The sequence below is a fragment of the Platalea leucorodia genome, assembly GCF_965183815.1.
Source record: "Platalea leucorodia genome assembly, chromosome: 4".
In the NCBI taxonomy this organism is placed as follows: domain Eukaryota; kingdom Metazoa; phylum Chordata; class Aves; order Pelecaniformes; family Threskiornithidae; genus Platalea; species Platalea leucorodia.
Window position 1 is genome coordinate 58536546 of NC_138826.1, and position 18446 is coordinate 58554991.

At 44.7% G+C, this 18446-nt stretch overlaps 1 protein-coding gene across 2 annotated transcripts; it reads left to right on the forward strand.

The window, feature by feature from the left end:
* Positions 1 to 2390: 2390 nt before the first annotated feature.
* LOC309589648 (aldo-keto reductase family 1 member B1-like) lies at positions 2391 to 17949 on the forward strand. 2 transcript variants are annotated; one of them, XR_014227969.1, is made up of 11 exons: positions 2391 to 2519; positions 3327 to 3494; positions 4048 to 4164; positions 5505 to 5582; positions 5978 to 6100; positions 9514 to 9620; positions 9776 to 9857; positions 10415 to 10498; positions 11302 to 11384; positions 12178 to 12474; positions 17731 to 17949. XR_014227969.1 is itself a non-coding variant. In XM_082310048.1 (10 exons), exons 1-10 carry the CDS (start codon positions 2454 to 2456, stop codon positions 12218 to 12220), a joined length of 951 nt encoding a protein of 316 aa, XP_082166174.1. In that variant the 5' UTR covers positions 2391 to 2453; the 3' UTR covers positions 12221 to 12798. The 2 variants fall into 2 exon arrangements, 1 of the variants encoding a protein (XP_082166174.1); XM_082310048.1 differs by lacking the exon at positions 17731 to 17949 and having other exon boundaries at positions 12178 to 12798.
* Positions 17950 to 18446: the final 497 nt, after the last annotated feature.

Consider the following 18446-nt stretch of genomic DNA (forward strand, 5'->3'; position numbering starts at 1 on the left):
TTCTGACCGGCCTGGGGCAGTTCACGGTTTCCTCCTGCCCAGGTCTCACCTGCGGGGCTAAACCTGCCCTTCCCGCCCAGTAACCGCCACGAGCGGCGGGAGCGCTTCCTCAGCGCTCGGCCGTGCCCGGGGCCTGGGTTTCAAGCAGACGGGATTAACGGACAAATACCAGCGCAAAGACAAAAAGCCTCATCAACTCTGAGAAGACAGGAGATCCACCAAAATACGTTCCTGGCTTGATCTGAGCTTAGAGCAAGAAACAGGCCAAGGTCTTCTACGGTGGGGTTCAGCCAAGACCCTCAGATCTGCCTCCCTGCGCACAGAGGTTGAACTGGAGCACCCCACCGAGCAAGATAAGCCTCCCCTTTTAAAAGCTCCAAGCAAGGGAGAAATTCCTGCTGCCCTTCCCTGGGATTAAAGCTTGAAACCCGCACGCCCTCACCTCAAAACACTGGCTTTAGCTATGCTTGTATCCGTCAGTACCCCTAAAGCCGCAGAGCCCCGCAGCTCTCCTCCTCACGAGTTGAGATGATCGCACCTTGCGACCCTGTCACCTCCTCGCTTTGCCTTTGTGCTTTTTCGGCAGGCCACAGGGTCTCTACCGGTAAAGACTGCCTCCACAAGGACATAGCCACTTCCATTATTTTGGACCCTGTTCTTCTCAGATACCAAACGCTGCAGGTCTCCCAAGTCACAACTTGTGCTGAAATTACAATTACTTAATGCCAAGTCAGCAAAAGAAACCAAAAAACTCATGATACTATGCATCCTGTTTCAGTGTGAAACCTCACTCATGGATCAAGAAAAAAAAAAAAAAGAAAACCCCTTCCTCCCCCATGCGGTTCCTCATCCCCAGCACTCCCTGCAAAGAAACAGCTGGCCGTGTTATCAAGGACATGGCGTGCAAGATTTACCAGGCTGGCTGTCACCTGGTGACACGTGCAGCACTCCTCCTTTCCCCGAGGCCCTGCCGCCATGCGATGGCCCCCGCAAGGCCTTCGGGAGAGGTAAACAGCGGAAAGCCGGCTTGCCTTACAGCTGTGAGGGGAAAGCCTCCCACTCATGAAAGCCAACAGCAAAAACAGAATGCAGAACTTCTGCCTGAAGCCTCCTGTGACGAGATAGAGGCATCTCTCCGACACAAAACCGCCAGGGAAAACCGAATCCAAGCAGCAAGAGATAAGCACTGAGTTATGTAATGGTTTCGTGATCCACGTGAAAACACATCGCACCCTGCCGGGGCCGGCTGATGGTGCTGACACTAAACAGGAGGAACATTAAAGAGAAAAACCAATTACCTTGCCCACCCTTAGTTAAATGGAGCAAAAAATACCAAGCTGTGGAGAGCAGGGGCCTCTGCCGTGGGAGAGGCACCCAGAGCAAACGCTCGCACCTGAAGAAACCCTCCACGTGTGAGTAAGCAGCAAAGCCTCCCGGGCAGGTCTGGTTTTTTCCACTGCGCTGCAACCTCTTCTGCAGAACAGCATACGCTTGTCTGCAAAAATTTCAAAGCCAGTTTCTGCTGTGAGATTACTGGCCACCTACCACGTACGATTACAGTCATGCATTTTATTCTGAACTGCCCTCAGCACCTCCCTCAAGACGGGGGAACAATTTGATCGTTGTGTCACTCATTGAAAAGTCACTGTTCCTCTTCTGCAACTTTCGAAACACTTTAAAAAAAACCTCTCCCAACATTCAAAATAAAGTCCTTTTTTTTAAACTCACTTTATCCTAAATTACTCCTAAGCCACAGCTCACTTTCCCTTGAAGTGGAAGCTGCGTTTGTCCCATCCGGAGCAGGGAACAGGCTCTCCCCAGTCTCACAAGCCAGCCACACCGAGGTTTCTCTAGCCACCTCGCTGTATCAGCACGCAGGGTCGCAGGGCTCCGACAAGGGAGACCAGCCCAGGCCACCGTCCCTGTCACGGGGACACGCTGCTCCAGCCAAAAGGGCTCAGCCCCTCCTTGGCCTGAGGCGCACAACCCGCAAACAGCTCTTAGGGCGCAGGGAGACACCTCTGCCTCACGCCCCCTCTGTCATCCCCATCCCGGGGACGGCCGAGATGGGACATCGTGGGACGGAGGTGCTGCGGGAGGGCCGCCAGCCGGGTGCGGAGGCACGACCGAGCACCGCACACCCAACGCCTTCCATGTGAAGTCAGCGCAGCCCCGGCTTAGCGCCGCCCGACACATCCCGGGCCGCTGCGCGACGCTCACCCCGGCGCCGGGGCCCGCAGACGCGGCCGCCCTCACCCGCCGCCCCGGGCCCCCGCCGCGGGCTGCGCAAGGCCCAGGCCGCGGCCACGCAGCTGCGCTCCGGGGTACAGCGCCGGCACCGCCCCGCCACCCCCTCCTCGGTGGGGCGGGGCGGGGCGGGCCCGGCCCCTATTAAAGGCGTTGGGTCGCGGCAGCTGCCGCGGTGGGGGTGCTGCCGGGTGGTGTGCGGGGCCATGGCGACCTACGTGCAGCTGAACACCGGGGCCAAGATGCCCATCCTGGGGCTGGGCACATGGAAGGTAACGGGGCTCGCGGCGGCAGGAGGGCGGCTGTGCCCGGCCCTGGCCCGGGCCCTGCCCGCCGCCGCCCCTGCGGGACGGGCGCCCTTTCCCAGCCCTGCGCTGGGGAGAGAGGGAGTGGGGCTGGGGGCGGCCCGGCCTCTGGGCGCAGCCGGGGCCGCTGGGGTCGGGTCTCGGCCCGACGCGGGGCCCGTCCCCGCTGCCACCCCGGGCCCGGGCGCAGCGCTGCCGCCGCCAGCGACATCCGCGGCATCCCGGCCGGGGTTCCCCCCTCGCTCCGGCGGGGCCGCTGCGGCGCTGGGCACCGAGGCTCCCGCCCTGCCCGCTGCCCCCTCGCAGCAGCCCGAGCTCCTGCGCCGCTGCAGGGCTCTGCCCAGGGACGCGGGGCGCCGAGGCCTGGGCTGAGGCCCCTCCGCTGGGCTGAACCCCCCCAGCTGGCAGCCGCTGAGGGCTTCTCCTCCTGGAAGTGGTGTGGGGAAGCGAGGAGGCCTTGGCCCGGCCCTGGGGAACGGCCCCGGTGTTGGGGCCTCAGCTCTGCAAAGCTGTTGGGCTGAGGCCCGCCTGGGAGCTGGGTGACGGAGGAGCGGCTGGAGGCTGCCTTTGAGCTCAGGAGCCTGCATTCAAGATGTGTACAGACTCAAGAATGCTGCAGGGAAAACTGAAGGGTTTTTTGATGCTGTTTGTGTTCTTTGCTTTCTTTTAAGTGGGCAATTGTTTTGAGTGGAGTGGCTTTCTTAATTTTATCTTGCTAGGAAAAAGGTCTTGAATATGTATTGATTAAAGTTTCTTGGATATTATTTTTTTCAGTCCCCACCAGGAAAAGTAACAGCTGCAGTGATGGCTGCTATTGATGCTGGGTACCGTCACTTTGATTGCGCCTATGTGTACCAAAATGAAAATGAAGTTGGGGATGGGCTCCAGCAGAAAATCAAGGAAGGCATTGTGAAACGAGAGGACCTCTTTATCGTCAGTAAGGTATGGATCTGGTGGTATAGGATCCCAGGAGACACCTGTTTTTTTCATAGTAACCCCCCAGTTCTTTAGTAACCCCCCAGTTCTTTAGTTTCCTACTCTGTGGTGCAGCATGGAACAATTCAGAACATCATTTAGGCCACTCCTGAGACAAGCCTCTTACTTTCCCTCATCCTGTATGGAGAATTATGCAGGGTATGTACTACTGACATGGGTGATGCTTTGAACTTTTCCTGGCATGAAGTTATGCTGTCTTCTTTCATGCAGTATCTGACCTTCTAGTAGGTGATTTTTAAATGAAGTCTTAATTAATGGAACCAGACTATTTCTACTGTCTGCCATGACACTATTTAATCATGTGTGCTGCCACTGCATGTACTGCTGTCAGTATCATGGGCCAGCGTTGCTCACAGAGCAAGCCCTGTTTGAAGATCAGTAGGATGACCTAGTTCCACATTGCCTTCCAAAGGGGACAGGCACTCTTCTGAACAGGACAGAAGGGTTCCAAGAGGTTTAACCTAGGAAGTCACGGTGTGCCTTGGCTTTTTGTCTCTAGCTATGGTGCACATTTCATGACAAGCCTCTGGTAAAGGGAGCCTGCCAGAAGACTCTTGCTGCCCTGAAACTGGATTACCTGGATCTCTACCTCATCCACTGGCCTCTTGGTTTTAAGGTACGGTAATAGCAGTGCCTTTGGCTTTGTCTGTTGTGACTGGCAGTTTTGAAGAGCTATATGGCTTTACAGCCCAGTAATTGCTCTAGCCGACACAGATAATCATGTGTCTGTTGTGTACCAGCACTGCTCTGGTGCTCAGCTTTGCTCTGGCCATGTGAGCCAGGCCGTTGATCCCTACCTCTGAGATTTCCTGCTTGCACAGCATCCTCTGCCCTTTTGATCATGGAAGAGGTAGACCTTGAACTAGGGGCGGGTTTCTCTGCTGCAAGCATAAATTATATTGCTCTCCTTTTGATTATTGCCTGTGTGTTGTCTTCTACAAATCCAGAGTATGCTCAGCTGACAATGCAGTGGTTCCCCCTTTGAGGGAAGGAGGGCTGTACTTTGCCTGACAGAAATTCTTTCCTCTGCATGTTACAGAATCGCAGAACAAGAGAATGTTTTTCTGTCTTCCATTTCTGTCTTTAATCACTGAGTCCTTTAATACAGTACAGATTGAACTGACCTTTGCTGTAGGAGCCTTAGTGTTCCACAGACCTTGGATTTCAAAAGGTGAAGCTTTTTAGTTCCTAACTCTTTTACTGACTGCATGCAAAGGAACTGATATCTCAGTTTGAATATTTCTAAGCTTAGTCTTTCTGTTAGAGCCTGATTAAAATCTTCTTTCTACTTGGTGCTTCTGAGATCAATTGCTTTTCATAGCATCTGTATTTTTAAAATTAGTTTAATATGGAAAGAACTAGCAAAGTGAAAATGTGTTGCAGTGTAATAATGTATCAGTAGCTGGTATGTAGTTCTGTACCAGTTGATACCTGGTATGTAGTCCTAACTGGCTGTTTTAACATTCCCTATGCCAGCAACTTAAACAATGAGCCTCTCTGTGAAAGACCTGTCAGCAGATCTGGTCCAATATAGATTGAGCATGTTCCAGGTCCAAAGTGGGTCCTTATTACACATGTTAATAAAACTTTCCATTATGTCCACATAAGAACTGTGTATTTTTGTAATATGGAAAGTAAACTTGTCAGCTGGCTATAATTCTACGTGTGGAGAGTTATGTTTTCTCCATGTGTATATTGGTGAACCAAAGAACATTGAATCCAGTAAGTACCTGTCGTTATTGGGATGGCTGCTGGCCAAAATGCCATAATCCCATGTGAAAGCAAAACAAAAGACTGAAAAATGTAGATAATAAATATTAGTATTATCTAATCCATATGTAGATAATAAGTATTAGTATGTCCTGCAGTAGGAGTTTGTGGTATCAAGATCTTCAGCTGGTGTTAACCTAACTTCCCACCAAAGAGTGTTTCAAGCATTTTCTTTGTCCCTGACAGGCAGGAGAGGAGCTGTTTCCCACAGATGACAAAGGCATGTCTATACCCAGCAACACAGATATTCTACAGACGTGGGAGGTAAGTTCAGCCACAGCAGGAGAATAGTGTCTTCTGTTCTCAGGAGTCTCTTCAATGTTTTCATTTCCTTCAGCAGTCTAAATTGTCTCATGTATGCAGAACTACTTGGAAGGAGTGACTGGTACAGCAGTGGGTTGTTGGGTATCATTATTTTCCACTTCTAACTTGCTGTGAATTTCCACAGTCTCCAAAGAATGAGTCTTTGAGCTTTGGTGAAATGGGAGACATGGCACAAATACACTAGTGCTCTTGTTTTTTTTCCTCAAACTTGAACATTGAAAATCTAAATGCTTATTTTGTGCTTCTTGTGAAGGAAATAAGCTATATCAGGAAGAATGTGTTCTTCAGGCCCAGTTATGTATACTAGGTGCTGACTTTGCGTTTCTTTCTGTTAGGGCATGGAAGAGCTGGTGGATGCTGGTCTGGTAAAAGCCATTGGTATCTCCAACTTTAACCATGAGCAGATTGAAAGAATCTTGAACAAGCCAGGACTGAAATACAAGCCTGCAAATAACCAGGTAAGCTGCAAAATGACAGCAGGCAAATGTTTGGGTGTTGTTTTTCTGAAGAATTACTAAGATCTTATTTCATAAGAAGGTTATAGAAAGAGAGAATGGAGTAGATGCAGCATGTTCTCTCAGTCCCACCCTTTAACTACTTCTGGATGCACAGAGTGCTGTTTTTTTAATGGACTTTCTGCACTACTGCTTGGAAATCTAGCAACAAGCAGCTCCAGAAACCCTTTTTTGGAGGCAGAGGGTAACCTCAGATGAGCTTTAAAACTACCTTGAAGTAGAGTAAAACTTAGGGTATATGTATATGAGGACCTAACAGAATTGGACAACCTTTTTGCAACTCTTCTGTGGAGAGGCTGGTTCCTGTTGTTGATGACTGAGGGAACTGAAGAGGAATATGCTTTATGGACTGCTTACAGACTTAATGAGCGTTGGGAGGAAGGAGGAAATGGACTTGCCATAGAGTAGAAGTGTCCAGGTATATAGACAGCACTTGAATAAAATCTTAGGAAAATTCAGATGGTAGGAGACCTTGGGAGATAATCTGCTGTAATTCACAGCTCAGAGCAGCATCAGCTGTGAGATCAGACCAGGTTGCCCAGGGCTTCATCCATCTTGAAAACCTGCAAGGATAGAGACTGCACAGCCTCTCTAGGCAGCCCTCCACTGCCTGACCCCCTGCCTTGGGTGTATGGGGAAGGGAGGGAATTTTCTTATATCTAGTCTCAGCCTCTTTTGTCTCAGCTCATGCCTGTTGTCTTGTCTTCCTGCCATGCACCACTGAAGAGGTTGGCTTGTCTTTGGATGACCTTCTTTTAGGTATTGAAAAGCTGCTACTAGGAGAACTGAAGCCTTCCCTTCTCCAAGCTGAACAAGCCCAGCTCCTTCAGCCTTTCCCAATACAGCAGATTCTCCAGCCATCCTGGTGGCCCTCTGCTAAATTCATGCCAGTCTGGCAATCTTTATTCTGCTGAGGGGGCTGAGAAGGGGGAAAACGGGACAGAGTATTATAAAGGTGGTCTGACAAGTGCTGAGTAGAGGCAGATGGTCACTTCCCACAATTTACTGCCTGTGTTCCTGCTGCCAGGGCTCACTACTGGCTCATACTCAGCTCAGCCTACTATGGCCCCCAGGGCGTTTCTAGCAGACTTGCTTTGCGGGCTGTCAGGCTCCAGCCTGTGTTATTGCCAGGAGCTTTTCCTTCCCAGGTGCAGGGCTTTGTGTGCAACCTTGCTGAATTTCATAAGGCTTTTGTTGGCCTGTTCTTCCTGCCTGAGTGGATCCCTCTGAAGTGTCAGGACTGCCCTTGACTGGTCCTCCCCCAGTTTGGCATCACCTGCAAACTTGCAAGTTGTTGATGAGGACAGGTCCCAGGACAGATGCCTGTGGGGTCTATCTAGATTTGTCCTTGATTGCTATGGAGTTCGAAGGACTGCTATTGATACCCGGTTACAAGAACTGGTTAGTTTATTGTGGTAGCTTGAGCGTATGTACTGAAAAGGGTTTTAACACTTTTTTCAGCAAGCTAGTAGGATTGTTCTCTAGAAGTCTGTTCAACATAAAACTGAAACATTCTGACAAGTGCAAAATTCATAATTCTCTACTGTGTATTTTCATTATCAGTCCCAATGTACTTTTAGGATGCTTAGAAGTTTTATGGTACCTTTCAACATCTGCCACACCTCATTGCCACTATCACTGTAGTTGATAATTACCCTTGTGTCTTGCATAGAGGTCACTGACCTTATATCTCTCACACTTGCAAATGTTCACAAGCTCCTGATTACTGTAGTCAAGTTAAGCTCAGAGCAATGGGTCTTCATCTCTGTGCTTCAAAACTTACTATTTCTGAAGAAATGCTTGCAAGCCTGAAAGCTTTTCTGTTATTAATGCTTACCAGTTGGCCTAATAGCAATAGTGCTTCCTGCAAACACTTTCTTTAAGCAGGTGTTTCATGTGTAATTCAGTAATCACCTGTATTTGGTGTCATTCCCATTCTTAATTTGAATGCAGTTAGTATGCCCATTGATTTCACTTGTGATGAGAAATTAATTTGGCAAGGTAGTAATTACATTACAATGATAGTAGTACTTAGTTCAGTAAGGAAATCTGACTCTTAAGTACTTGATCATTATCACACTGTGGATATCTTAAGATACTTGTTTAAGTGTACCTGATAGGCTTTTCACCCTGGTCCAAATATAATGTAGCTCAGAAGTTTTTCAACTTGAATGCCAGTGGACAGGTAAAGACTTTGCCTTGTTTATATGACATAAATTCTACCTATTGAATAGTTGAGAAAATAATCAGATGCTCTGTTACTCTTGAGTAGCTGTCTTTCTGGAGCTGCTGAAGCAAAATAAATGTATTATCTGTCCCAAAAATTGAGTTACGTGTCTTCTTGTCTAATATTCCAACATGCCCCAGAAGGGAAACAGCCATGCAGGCTTCTGATAATGGCAAGCAGCTAGAACCACAAATAAAGCACTCGAGGCTGTAAACTGATCACATGTTTGGCACTCACTTGCTCTGCCTGCCAGTAGCACAAGTTTCCAGGGACTTCCCTCAGAATGCAGCAGAAGGCTCAAATGACAGTGTAGTCAAAAAGGTTCTTGATATTGCATGCTGAAAGAGAAGTAGTGATCCCTGGTGTGGAATTATCCTGAAAGTTCCTCTATGCAAACTGTCAGATATTCATGTTCATTCACTGCCTCCTGACACTGGAATAATTCCTGTTCCATACTGCATATCTGTGCATTAGCTTGCCAGAATCCACTCCAGATCCACTGTTAAGGAGCCTGTATTCTGTTATGTAGATATTCTTACAGCAATTCATGGTAAGCATACATGTGTTTATAAAGTCTATAATGGACAGTAAGCTGAAGGTCTAAAATCTGTAGCAGTTAGCCATTCTCACTGTTTGCAGACTGGAGGTAGTCAGTGTGAGTACTGACACAAAGCAAATAAAAATGAATGAAACAATACTGGTATTGAAGTTAATATGGTAGTCGTAAAAAAAAAAAAAAAAAGACATTATGGTGTGTTTAATTAGGCATGAAATAAGAACTTTGTACTTACTGGTCTGCTATCCTTTTGTTATGATCTTACAGTTCTCTTGTGCATTTTGCTGAACTGTCCTATTTAAGCAATTATGTAGCTGGTGATCCCATATGTTGGAGATTATATGGATCAGCAAAGTTTTAAGGAGTGGTGTTACAGTCCTTGGACCCTTCACTGCGAGGAGAACTACTACAGATAGTAGAAAGAGGCTGGGGACATACAGAAAACAAAGCCTGCATAATATTGCACAGAGACTATAAGAACAAGAATCAGCCTTTGATTTGATTAAAAACTAATCCCTGCAAGATGTTAAAGCACTTAAATCACTGTCAGTCTTTGTACTCTTATATTGACAGATCGAATGTCATCCATACCTTACCCAGGAGAAGCTGATCAAGTACTGTCAATCCAGAGGGATTGCTGTGACAGCATACAGTCCGCTTGGCTCTCCTGACAGGCCATGGTAAGGCTGCTTTGTGCTTAGCAAGGGAGCTGGCGTGGATTATGCTTGAAATGTTGAGACTGCAAGTGCACTGTTAGTTATTCATCCAGATGCAGATCTCTGCTAGGATGGATCTATGGAGGTTTCTTGCCACTGATCTTCTTTTGTCTGTGTAGGGCTAAGCCAGAGGATCCTTCCCTTCTGGATGACCCCAAGATCAAAGAGATTGCAGTCAAGCACAACAAAACCCCAGCACAGGTGGGTAGGTGCCGGACAGTGGGTACCCCTTTCTGTAACACAGCATAAAGGACAGCTAATGACAATGTAAAGGACAGGCTGGCTCTTCATTCCCTGTCAACTGTGGTGCTCTTCTGTGGTGATAAATAGCAATGCAGGTTTGTTTACTATGTGGCCTTCAGTCTGTGCTTGTAAGGGCTCTCTGAACGTCAACAAGAAATGTTTCCCTGATCTATCTTCAGATGCTGTCATGCTTTAGTCTTCCCATCTCAAGTCCTGTTGCAGAGAAGTGAACCCTTGCTTGTATAGCCTACTAGAAGTCTAGGTGGTAAAGAAAGGAACTAAGTATCACTAAACTGAATGGGAAAGGAGGCCACCTATGTGGGGCTCCACCACCTCTATATTTGCTCTTCAGAAAGTGCTGCTTAGTATTCAGGTATGATTTGAAATGTAGCTCTGCAGAAATGGGTTAATTCTGCTGAATTGTACAGTTTACAGCAAACAACTGTTGGAACAGGCTCTGCTTGCCATAGAACAAAAGCCATCCTCTCTCTGACTCAGTGATATGCATCTTGCAGGTTCTCATTCGGTTCCACATCCAGAGAAATGTGATTGTGATTCCCAAGTCTGTCACACCACAGCGCATTGTGGAGAACTTCAAGGTGAGTCATTAGGGGTAACCTGGGTGGATGGCATGCCTTCCCCCTGCAGAGCAAGCAGCGATCCTTTTTCACCCTTCACAGGTCCTCCTCAGGCAAGAGGACTGGGCTTTTTCTCTCAGTATATTTACTTAGTCTACTGAGGGATAAACTTCAGGTTGCAGTTGGAGATCAGGAGTGAACAAAGCTTTTGGAAACAGTATGCTGATAATCTTAGCAGTCACATTGTGGGATGCGTGCTTCCTGTTCTGTCACGTGGATGAAGCGGCTGGCTGAGCTTGCTTGGGGCCTGAGTGCAGTGGCACACCACAAAAGGCTTATGTAGAGCAAGCACTGTTAAGAAAGTAGTCCTGGTGTCCATAAACCATGTTGCTGCTCTTGATTCAGTGGTCCTTAACTGAAACCAGTATTAGGATTTTGGAAGACCCTTGGTTGCATTAGGTGGAATGTGAAAGCCTTGTAGATGTTCCTTTGGAATAGGACAGAAAGATGCATCTTTCACAAATGGAGAATGGAGGCATTCTGCAACACTAAGTGCTCTCCAAGCTTCTTAAAACAACTGGCACATGTAACTGCAACTTGAGATTTTTAATTCCTCCATCTCCCTGCTCATGTCCCTCCCCAACTCCAGCTAGTGTAGTCTCAGAAATCCAGAGAGCTGTCTCTTTTCCTCTCCCTCCTTCATGAAACAGTGATTTCTTCTAACAAGCACCCTTACGCTGTGGACTTCTGCTTTAATTTTGTGAATGTTGCTTACAATCTCTGATTTGTTCAGAGGGGTGATTTCTAGCTGTTTTTCTTGTTAGGTGTTTGACTTCGAATTGACTAAAGAGGAGATGACAACTATTCTCAGCTTCAATAGAAACTGGAGAGTCTGTGCAATGAGCACGTAAGTGGCAATGGTGGTTTTTTTCAAGCTGTTAAGTTATCGGTATGTAATAGTTTAGTATATGAAGTTGTAGATACTAGGATTGGTTGAAATTCAGGACATGCAAACTCAATTTCCAAAGGGGTCATTTTCAAAATAACTTTTCAGAGGAAGATTTTAAATGTTCATGTTATGAACCAAATCATGACAAGAGTAAAGCAAACTTCATTTTCAGTTCAGCCTCCAAGAAACTTTTTGTAGCTGGAATTGCAACAGGAGGCTTCTTATCATAATTTTTATTTTCTCCATATTGGAGAAATGTACATGATGCAGACTCAAATTCTTGACTAATTTTGCTTGTGGAATTTATTTTGTCTTTCTGCCATAACCCTTAGGTATATTATAAAAACTGACTGTATGTTCTTCAGGAGTGGTTGGGAAAGTGGGTGAACATTCAAAAAGTAATATAAAGATTTGTAATTTGGAAGCCTAAAGCCAGATATTAAATCTTTGTTGGAAGGCCAGAAAAAAGGTCTTCCTGGCAGTCAACGGTGAAACCTTGAATTAGTTGTCTACAGAGCACCTAGGTCGCATCACCCGAAACAGTCAGAGCCCGAACAACAGAAGGCACTTAGGAATCTTTCTGTTCTCAAATGCAGCACATCACCAAGGAAGACAGAAACAAATTGACAGAAACAAATTGACTCTACTTTTATATGGTTCAGCTCCTCCCTTGGTGGCTCTTTACAGAAGTTACAGCTGCATATAGTATTTTTCAGACATGAGATAATATTTCCTCTTTGATTTCCTTCAGGTGCAAAACTCACAAGGACTACCCTTTCAATGCGGAATACTGAAGATGGTTTCCTGCCTTTCTCCAGACTTCTTAGATATGCTTCTGCTGTTGCCTACGAGTTGTCTACATAGCTTTCTCACTGCATCAGACCCCCCCCTTTTTTTTTTTTTCTTTTTCCCCCACAAAGATGCAGTATATGTACTTGGTGACTTTCTGTTGTTTTCTTTTTTGGAAGAAGGAAATGCTAAAATGGTTCTGAAGAGCACACTCTGTGGACTAGTAGATTGTCTTTGCCAAACTGCATGTCTGGAACTGGTAAGCAGAGAACATTGAGAAGATTTGAACTAGCAGTCACTTTTATTTTGGAATACTGTGAATTGGAGCTAGTGACTATTGTTGTCTGGAAGGACCAGGATATGGCAGATTTTACATAATTAATGTGAGGTCTGCTTTTTTCTGATTACTTTTAGGTTTGGTTTTGTTTCTTTTTGTAACACTCCATGCTCTTTTTTCTCTAATTGGAAGTGCTAGTTGATTTTGAAGTACAGCAGTTTCTACATGGGTAGCTCTTTGAAAAGTGTATAGGTCCTGGTTTCTTGGTGATATAAAAGCTGTTTTTGCTTATAATAAAATATAGTTTCATTACTGTGTGTAATGAGATGGTTATTTCAGCAATGCTTTAATGGTAGTAATGCTGGAGTAGCTGTATTATATCAGCTGTCTCCAGAGATTACACAAAAGCAGGGAAAATTACTGTCCCCCAAGAAATCATCTGGTGTTGATGTTAGCTAGCAGGAAAAATGTAAGAAGTTATCTGCTGTTCTCATGCTAGTGCACACGTAGGACACCTGAGTGTGATCCTGTGGCCATTGATGTACATGGTAACGTGCCTGTGGCCATTGAGTCTACTTGAGCCTCTCTTTAGAAAGAGAGCTGTTTTGATAATGTCTGACAGCTAATATACTAATGTTTAATTCGGTCTTTATTTTATTGAAGTGGTAGTATATTTTGGCTAGTAGAAACTTAATAAATTGAAGACATTAAGCCTGCTCAGAATCCTATGGGATTGTTTAATAAGGAGCAGAAAACTTGCCCTTTCCAAGCAATGCAGGAAAGACTGCTGTGCTTGTACAAGCAACCATTTGCAAATAAAGGAAAAATGGGTTTCCAAGAAACCTCTGTGTCATAAGCTAGCAGATTGGAAACTTATTGCTCTCTTCTGGGAGGACAGAAAAGTAGGCTTATACCCAAATTTTGACATTTGAGGTGTGTTTGTTCCTTGGGTTTTTTATGATTTTCACAATACTTGCAGGTAATAGTTTTAAAGTTGTTGCCTTCTGAGAACTGCTTAAGACTATTCAGAAAATGCATTTGGACCCTTGGAAAAACAGTGGCTAGGGCTAGTGTTGGGGTGATTTTCTTGTGTATTCTTGTAAACTTTTTTCCAAGGTCTGAGTTGATCTAGAGTGTGAACTGTCCTCTGAAGGAGTGTGTGTAGGCCTGGCAGAAAGAGGATTCTTTCTGAACAGATGAAAGAAGGGAGACACTAGAACTGTTAATGTATAACCACCCCCAAATGGTACATGTAAGGCAGGATTCTGATTCCATAACTGCATAGCATACCAGAAAGGGAACTCAGCTACGTTAAAACGCACAGTGAATGCAGTTTTTTCTCAAACTATTTGCAAAGTAGGTGGTTTGTTTCCTGGTACTGATAAAAAGGTACTAAGGAGTCATACTAATTCAAAGTTTTTCTTTCTGATAAATACTAACCATTATATCGAGAAAACAGGTTTTATCATCTTCAAATGCTTCTTTTAAATCTTTCTGCTATTGCTGAGACCAGACTTTACATGCAACACATTTTTGGTTGGAATAATTTACAATAGGCTGAACAGACAAGATTGAGTTAACTTAAAACAGAAGGAGGAGGGAGGAGAGAATCAGTGTCTGACTCTAAGCAATATCTGATTCTCCTAACATAAATTGATTATAATCACTTTAAATTCTGGGCTTAAAAGCAAATTCAAAAAGCTTCAGCTCTGCAAGTGTGTTTGTATATACATAATGCGATAAATAAAAGCCCAAAGGCATCTAAAAAAAGCAGAATAGCTAATGTTCTTAGATTAGTCTGAGCTGTGACAGAAAACTGTTTGGGGCAATGTTGACTTGCTTGGAAATAACACTTTTGTGACAAGTGTGTTCTGGCAAGAAGTTACATTGAGGCTCAGGGTTTCCAAAATAGTACATCAGGTTCTGTTAATTTCCTCTGTTTTCATTTTACTGTAACTTTATGAAAGTTTGTGCCTGAAATTTTCCATTCTCAGAGTAGGAATTTTACTGGAGAAGACTTTCAGACAGACTTCTCCGCAGCAGAAGAAAGCCTAGCTAGCACTCAGGGTGGAGTGGTATTGTAACAGGCGCGCTCTGTATTTTGCTAGATGACTTAGTGGGAAAGAATTTGGAAAGGGTCGTTCTGGGACACGGTGCAGCACTTAACCGGCAGAGGGCTTGGATGCTTGGTGAAATACGAGAGCGGGAATAGAGGAAAAACAGAAGCACCTGAGCGAAGGGGCAAAGATGCATAAGCTTGAACAGAAAGCAGGCTGTTGTCAAAAGGATGAGGAGTGGGAAGGAAGGAAGGGAGTGATAGAAAACCCTGTCACCCATGATCATTTTGGATTGCTTCTTCAAAGCCAGATATAACTAAATAAGGCTGAGATAGAGGAAGAGCCAGTCTTCTAGATTACAGCCAAGTCTTCATTTAATCTAGGTTGATCTGGGGATTGTTACAGTAAAATAAATGGCTGTTGTACCCCCATGCTTGTGCCACACTCCCTGCCTACAAGGGTAGAGATTTTCTTTCATCTTCTAAAAGGTAAAGTGGAAAGATCAAAGAATGAGATATCCGGAGCCTAGCATTCCTGCTAACAGCTCTTCCTGCTACAACTGTTCACAGCATTTGTTTTTGTATTGTGATTTGACGGATCTCTGGGTTTCTGATCAAAGAAGCTTTTAAGGACAAATATAATCTTGTAGCTCTTCCAATGAAAAGTGGTTGTTTTTTGTTTTGTGTTTTTGATTTAAGAACTTGTAGTTCAGCTCCACCTTGTTGGCCTCTCTTAGACTTTCTCAGGACTCTGGTGCAGTAGTTAAGCTAGTGTGATACTGCAGCACACTTTAGAAAGAGGAGTCCAGCCTACAGGAAGGATTAAGAGCAGGAGATGGAAAAATCATGTTCCCAGGACCCATAGAATTGGTACTTGCAGTCAAAATGTGTTTTACTTCCAGCTGCACTCTGACTGCTTCAAATGATACCAGATGACAGGCCTTTTTTTCATGTTAAAAGAAAATGGCTCTGACAGAACAGATCCATTTCTATAGCAGCAAAGAATGATGGTGAGCTGATTTATCAGAGAAAACAGGTAGAGAAAATCGTTGATTTTCTCACTGGAGAAGGCAAGAGACCTTTTTTTGAGAAATTTTTGGGTAGTAGAGGAGAATACAAGAAGCAGCTGGAACTGGCCTCTTGCCAGTTGGAGGTAGGACACCACAAATAGTCTTAGACACGGTATGTTTCAGGTTGCAGTTGATGTTTTGGGAGAATATGGCTTGACTTCTGATATTGGAACATAAATACACAAGCCTGCCTGGCTGGAATCACTTTTTATACGATGTTCTGTGACTTCATCTTTGTTTCTCTCTGGGGAAGGGGAGACAGGATCTCTCTTCTTGCTGAGCTCACAAGACTGACAAAAGTGCATGCTGTACCATTGGTGCAGAGTTGTGAAATCTGGGGCACAGGAAACTACATTGTTCAAAACAGGGAAAAAAAAAATCCTGTATTTGGATTTTTAATCTGTATTCACTATGTTGAAGATATAACTAGAAATCTGGACTCTATTGCTTAATTGGGGCACAGAACAGTTGACTCAGGACAAATGATTTTATCTTTTTAATCACTTAATACTCCCGTAGTTTGTTGTCTGTAAACTCTGTCAGTAACTATTTGTCATCCCTCCCTTTGCCTTGTCCTTGGTCACTTAAAAAGTACAGAGCCCTGCTTTATTCTGGCAGGACCTTGCTCATTTGAGCTGAGAGGCAACTCTTAAAACTGTTTCATAGGCTACGTTGCTCTTGCATTTTAATTTGTTAAAGTGCATGGTACAGGAGCACTAGCAGCAACATCTGCAAAACTACATCTTTTTTCCAAATTCTGGGGGGGGGGGGGGGCGGAAGCTGAATATGCAATCTAGCTTTTCTGAACTGAAATAAGCCTGATTACAAGCCAGCTGATAGCTGCTCATAAAACAGCTGAACTGAATCAGACTAAATATCTGCCATCTGCAGCATCCTGTCTACAACTGTGGCCAAACAAGTTGTTGAAGATGAGTAAGTTGAGCGTTGCAGTGGTGTGTTCTTTAAATATTCTGACAGCAGTTTAAGCTCTTTCATGTTTAACAGCCATCAGCTAACTCCTTGTTCAGTTACCTTGTGAATCTGTTGCATTCTAAGGGAATGATTTTTCATGACCACACATCTTGTGAAGAACTGCTACCTCTTAATTGTTTTGCCTTGTCTTCTGCTAGATTCATTTGGTGCTCCTGGTTTTTACAGTGGAGGAGATAGCAACTGGTCTATTTCCAGTCATGCTTTCCAAGCTGCTCCAGGTTTGGTAAACTTCTGGCTTAGCTCCCTGTATTGACGTCTGGTCAAGGAAGGTCTTGGCCTACTTAATTGCTGCCTGTAGAAATTGTTCCCATGCCATTGATTATCCTAGTCAGTCTTCTGTAAATCTTTTTTAGGATGCAGAGGAAGGCATAGACCAGAACTTTTTGTGCAGGATTGAATGCAAAAAATTCATGGAATGGGTCTCTATCTCATTTTCTTGTTTGTCATTCTGTTTGCTTTTGAATTATGTTGACCTCAATATGAGAAGGCTTGGAGTTACAATAGATGGAAAACCTGAGCAGCAATGATCAGCAAAGGGTTTGGAATTTTACCTATTGTTCATTACCTATGTTTATCCTGTTTTCCCTCTAAAACATGGACATAATTTATGTTTTCACCCAGCCCCTTTGGAACTTTTAATGAAGGCCTGACTATGCCAGAATGGATGAACTGCACAATAAAAGCTCAAGTCATGGGACAACATGTTGTGATACAAAGGCAAAATGCTAAGCTATGGTGTTTTCCATTTACTGGGTTCAGTCCAGTGGCACAGATAATCTCACTGCTGACTAGGAAAGATATATCTGTGGGTTTGGCCTAAGAGCACTGTTACATAGCTGATGGAAACTGAAAATTATTTGGGAATAACGTAAACCTCTTGCTGTAGTTCCAACAGAAAGCCAGTGATGATGCTGCTGAGGAAGTAAGCACACATGAAAAAGAAGCTGCTAGTCCTTCAAGAAACTTAACTCCACTCCCTAGAGCTGGTTATGGTGACTTGAGCCTGTTTATGCTGCATCTAACACTGTCAGAATACTCATGTTCTTTTCTTGAAGTGTTTTGTTTGTAGCATGGCATGTTCTCTCCTGGCTTTAAGAGATGGCCTTGGTTTTTTTTCAGGTCTATGAAGTGCTAGACCTGCGGCCTCTTGCACATCTGCTCCTTGTGCTAGACATCCATCCAGCCTGGGGATTACAAACTAACAAATGCTCCATGGGCCACTGAAATTATGTGCAGACAGACTGTCACTGCATGTATCTTGAGGCTACCCAGATAGCAGCATGCAGTTGAACTAGTCACAACCACAGAAGAGGGAGTGAGTTAAATGGCTGTCAGTATATGCTTGCTTATTAACACAGGGTTCAGATGAATCTGAAGATGAAGATTAGAAAGCTTCCAGCACTTGTCAGTGTGTGGTGCTACCTCTGCTGCAGGTCACTGTGCTGATGGAACAAATAAAACCCTTCAGAAGACAGTTGCAGCTTGTCTATTCCTCTTTTCTGCTGCAGTGATTTGACTGACAAAACACTTGCTCTTCTTTAGTCAACTGAATTTACAACAGCGGCAAAACAAGGCCAAGTCTCTACCCTAGCCTGTCATGGCAATTTTTATTTTCTTGTAAAGTGAAGTTTGAACTCGGAGGGGAAAAAAAAAAAAAACCAAAACCCAAACAAACAAAAAAAATCCACACACACAAAAAACCCAAAACAACAAAAAAAACCCACAAAAGATGCAGAAAGATTTTTGGAATCCTCAAAACTGAATACAGGGGAGATCATGCTTACTGGTTTCTTATGTATAGATTGCAGATGCAATTAGAGCAATGCCCTTGCAGC